We start from the raw sequence: 5,150 nt of genomic DNA, 5'->3' as shown, positions 1-5,150 counted from the left end.
AAAGGACAGCAACTTGTCTGTTCCCCTTCCCCGATTCCCCAACACTGTTGTTCCCCTCCCCCAGTTCCCCAATAAAATCTTTAAACAAAAAGAGTCACCAGATTTAAAGAATGATCACATCATTAAATACATGTAAAGAGATTAGATTATCCAAATGTGAGTAAATGGTGAGAAAGAGGTCAACAAGCACAAAGCAATAAATACTCTCCTCTCATTTGCTGTCCCCTGCTTGTGAAGTTTCTCCATGGTGATAAGTACCAAGAAAATGAAGAAGTCATGTTAAAGGGACTGCACCAAGAATTACAGATAGCAATTTCAAGCATAAACTCTAACTTAAAACAAAAAATTATTCATGAAAGAAAGCACACTCAAGTTCCTCATTTAAAAATTTAAAAATATTTTATTTTGAAGTTTTATACAAATTTGATATGTATTATCTTTTCTTTCACTTGGTAGTTTTATTATAATTACACATTACAAAGAAAACATAATGAAGATTTTCACCAAGACTCACACCAGCTGTCCCCCAAGTTCTTCAGATTTACCTCAGAGTGCCACATCATTATGTCCGTTTTCTATGTGTGACACTGACAGGAAGCCTGAGAAGTCCTGTCTGTTGGTAGGCAGTGTCTAATAAGGAATTCCCCAGAATATGTATAGTACATTTGAATGAGCTTCAATAAATACCTTCATCCCAAAATGGTGGAAAACGTCAAAAGAACCAGGAAAACTGTGAAGGATTTTCATAAAGTCCATCTTTACTAAGCTGCTTTTAAAAATAGTTTCACCATATGAATAACAACAAAAAGCTAAAGCACAAACTGAAGACCTAAAGTAAACAAAGTGATCCAAAATGATAGTGAAACTTCAACCTGATACCATAATTGTCATTACATGATTGAGGAAATATATTGAGGCCAATAATTACATACTAATCTGAGTTATTCCCATTGAATAATGGTTATATTGAGGAACTGGTCAATTTTCCTTCTGTTCTTCTGCTCTTGCTATTTTTGCCTAAATATATCTGGTGAGATGAATCAAAGAGCATTTTCCCCTCACGTTCTCTAAAGGTCGACCCTATGAGATCTCCTAGAGAATCCAATAGCAAACACATTCTTAGGAAAAGCACTTGAGTGTCCCTCACCACTCCAGTCTGAATGATACCAGACCTCAATGCTAACATTGAAAATGCACAGGTAAGACAGGACACCAAGGTGGGATATTCCAAGCTCTTTCCTGGCAATGTCTGAGCATATTCACTACCTGGTTATATAGAACTTCCATTCCAGGAAGCATGAATGTGACACATTCACAATAATAAGGATGAGCAGCAGATATTTTCTTTGGGGACAAGGAAAGGAAAACGGAGAAAAGGCATCTAGCATATAGGCTGCAATAATATTATTAAATGCCCGAAGTAAGCCTAATAAACAGTAAGTCTTCAAATATCTTAGACATACATTAAAACGTATTTGAAACAAAATCTCTCAAGCAACTAAGAGTGCTTAGAACATCGGTTATTAAAATAGTAGTAGTAATAACAATTACTATTGTTAGTAATCTCTATTATACAATTTTTATAATAAGAAAAGACATAGATACTATATCACCAGGTCTCTAAAAACCTTAATAAATACATAGTTTGTAGAAAACACAACCTTATTGAACTGTCCCTTATATTCAATTAAAAGGTAAAATTAAAACCTCAGCCAAGATAGCAGCTTCCAAAGCCTCAAAAACACTTAAGTCCTATACTATCTTTGGTTGTTTTACTTTATTCCAACCCTGAAAAAATAAATAAATTCAGGACATTAAAATCAGATACATTGTATCTGGACTGAAATTACAGTATTAGCAAGTATATTAAAAATGTCTAGCATTATGTATGAACACTAAACTATTAACATAATTTTGAATTAGCATACCATTTTAAGAGCTAAACATTTAGAAAAGTATTGTTACAAGATAAACCTCACATTCAAAATCATGAATTATTACAATACAGTTTTCAGCCTGTCAGTAAGGGATCAAATGCATCGAAACCATATTGCAACAAATGTATTTAAATTAGCTTAAAAATATTACATGGAGCTAACACATTGCAAACAAATGTTCAGTCTCTTGAGTTATGGAGCAGTGATTTTAACATCCAGAGCTACAATAAGTAATCATATACAGTATAATACAGAAATGTAATCATGATAAATATATTATGTTAAACAACTTTAATCTTTGCTAGTTAACAAAAAAAAATCCCTTTTAACTTATTTTTGGCATGATGCTGGAGGCTCTCTCAAATAACTGGATGCAAGGCATTGCTTCTTTACAAGTCCACAACATGTAGCACTCAGAGTCTTCAAGAAGATGTACAGTTAAAATGTAGGCTTGTTCATGTATTCTTCCAACGTCTGAAAGACAACAATAAATTAGAATAATTTTCCCTTAAGACACAGCCTTGAGCACACTGTGAAATATTTTTCATTCCTTTACTTATTTCTTTTCCATGGTTAAAAAGTAGTTTTGAAAAGGCTATATGGACATAAATCTTTGCTTTCTTATCAAGAACGATGGCTCAAAGTTTGAGTATAATTTGTTGACCCATCCATATGGCTGGAGCTAACTTTCAAATGAGAAGAAACAAAGCTTGATCATAAAATTAATGGCTGATAAGAGAAATGCTAAAGCAACAGCTGCCAAGATATCACTGTTGACTTCAGATAAGTGTGTCTGCTAAAATAATCGTGAGGACTACTGTCAGGCACGTGTACGAGAGAAATCCGAATTTTATTTGTATAGCATATGCATTGTAACAGATACTGTACAGAAAATCTTTAGTACACTTATTGCCAATATATAAAGGATAAACAACTATGATTCTTAAATTTTCTGCCACGTATTTTGAAAAGACTTTCCTCCAAAGCATACAAATGATGTTTCTTCATCTTTCTCATCAGTTACCAAGTTTGCTAAAATGCCATAAGGCCGTAATTTTTTCCCCAGCATTTTTTAATGTTTAAATGGGCTCACAATTACAGGCAGAGTTCAAACTTATAGGGTTTGTCACAAGCCCTTTACCATGCACGATGGATGGACTTCCTCTTGTGTGCTTTCCTATCATGTATCACAGTGGCCTCCGGGTTGAATCAATAAGGGAGATGGGGGTGGGGGGGGGAGCCTTAGGTAACACTCCAGCCTCTGACATGTTCAATGTGTTCTTAAGGCTGAACCTCAATGTACGTGATTCATTTGCACCTGCCAGGGGGACATCAACCAGCATGGGCCAAACAGACCAAGTCCAAGGCCAAGCAAGATTGCTTAGAGGATACTAGGGTTAGAAATGGGGTGTTCTAACTGGTTTGCACCAGCTCTTTTTAAAATTGCAGTGCTCCTCTGAAGAAAATACTTGTGGTCAGTCATCCACACTTTCCTATCAAGCTCTTGCACGTCCTAGAGGAGCACAGGCCATGAGAAGTGACACCCTAAGACCGCTACCCTGGCTCTCCTCCTGCAGGTGCCGCCCTTGTCTCTAAATTAAACAAGGGACTCACACTGGCCTGGGACCCATACCTGTTTTGTGGAACCTAAAGTTTATGCCATTTATCGCTTCTCGGCCTTTTGGCTAAGATCAAGTGTAGTATCTGTTCTTATCAGTTTAAAGTTTATGCCATTTAAAAAGGAGTACAAAGTTACAAATACAAAATTGGGCATAAAGTTGATTTAGAATGAGCAAAGAAATGACAGTAGATTACAAATTTTTTTAAAGATGACAAATAGCACACAATCCAGAGCAACAGCATATGGTTTTCTATTATTAAGTGCTTGACACACCTGTATAACATCTTATGTTCATTGCATGGCTCCATATTCTTTGCAGTTAAGATGTCTTACTTTTGCAAATTTGACTATATGAGCCTACAGCCTCGGAAGTGGCCTGGGCCAGTAAAAGCCTTACTGTTGTCACATCACTGGCTTCACAGTTCACTGGCCTCTGGTTCCTGGCACTGCCTCACACCACTGGTTAATTCCATCTGCTAAAGACATCCAGGGCTGCCCTTTCTGAGCCGTGCTATTACTCAAATTCCGTGAACCAGTAACGGATGAGGTTGGAATTTTCTTGAGCTTGCTACTTTAAAGGTTGGAACAGCCTTAAAGAGCTCTCCCCTGGACTTTCACAACAGCCTTGGAGGCTGTGTCCTGGGATTCCTCCTGTCACCTGCCTGGCACTGCAGCGTTTCTTGTGCATTCAGCACTGTGCATGCTACTGCTTTTTACTGCATTATGGTTTGGTTTAGCTGTTAACATGGTTGGGGTGCACCTAGCCATTTCTCATGTACACATATACATGTGAGGTCTCCTAATGCTTGAGCTATTTAGGTGCCACTTGACCCTCCCTTCTGAGCTTGCTTTCTGATTCTGTGGTCAAAACATCTTCTGTTTGTCGCCCCCACTGGTAATCCCAAGAATTGCAACCTCTGCAGTTCACAATCACTATCTTCCTTCAGTTTCTTTTTCCTTCTAATCACTTTGCACCACAGCCCACAGGTCTTAGCTGTTACCTTCAAAATAAGGTACCGCCTAGTCATTCCCACCCAACCAATTACATTGTTCATTTCTTATCCATACGATCAATGGCTAGCCCCAGTACACTCAGAACAAGCTTTTGGCATTTGGAGGTGTAAGATTATGTATTTTCTTACTAACTATGGGGAGACAGCCTTTTATTCTGAGAAACTTTTATTAGGTAGGGGACAGGGGGTTAAGTCCCAGGGGCTACTTTGAGGTTTCCAGTTGGACTAAAAGTGAAAGCAATGTTACAAAAGCCTTCCTTAAACTTTAGCAACCACAAATAGCAACCACCTGCTTCGGTCCAGAGGACAGAAGAAAAGCAGTGATTTTTTTTTCTTTATGCAATTGTATTACTTGTGCTTATTCATTGTAAATTTCTCCAACTGGATATACAAAGCAAACCATATACAAAGTCAATTTTGTATTCAGCTCCCCAAATGTTCATTGACTTAGCTGAAGTACAAGAGGCCAAGCGAACACTGATAATGCTGTTTTGATTTGGCAGGTGTTGTTAATTCAACAAGAGAGGTTTAGAGGGCAGTCGTGACACTGCGTGCTCACTGTGGGGACCTGGGTGCTAA

General features: G+C 37.7%; 1 protein-coding gene across 1 annotated transcript in view; it reads right to left on the bottom strand.

The window, feature by feature from the left end:
• Positions 1-438: 438 nt before the first annotated feature.
• Positions 439-5,150, bottom strand: part of AP1S3 (adaptor related protein complex 1 subunit sigma 3) — a gene marked incomplete at its 5' end in the record, with an annotated part of 16,938 nt that continues 12,226 nt past the window's right edge. Inside the window, one exon of the mRNA XM_019667817.1 lies at positions 439-2,411. Within this exon, the coding sequence (XP_019523362.1) occupies positions 2,376-2,411 (36 nt within the window). The remainder of the gene's footprint in view (positions 2,412-5,150) is intronic.

Source organism: Hipposideros armiger, unplaced genomic scaffold, assembly GCF_001890085.2.
Source record: "Hipposideros armiger isolate ML-2016 unplaced genomic scaffold, ASM189008v1 scaffold_507, whole genome shotgun sequence".
Classification (NCBI taxonomy): domain Eukaryota; kingdom Metazoa; phylum Chordata; class Mammalia; order Chiroptera; family Hipposideridae; genus Hipposideros; species Hipposideros armiger.
The sequence above is the reverse complement of the archived record's forward strand: the minus strand, read 5'-3'. Positions and strand labels throughout refer to the sequence as shown.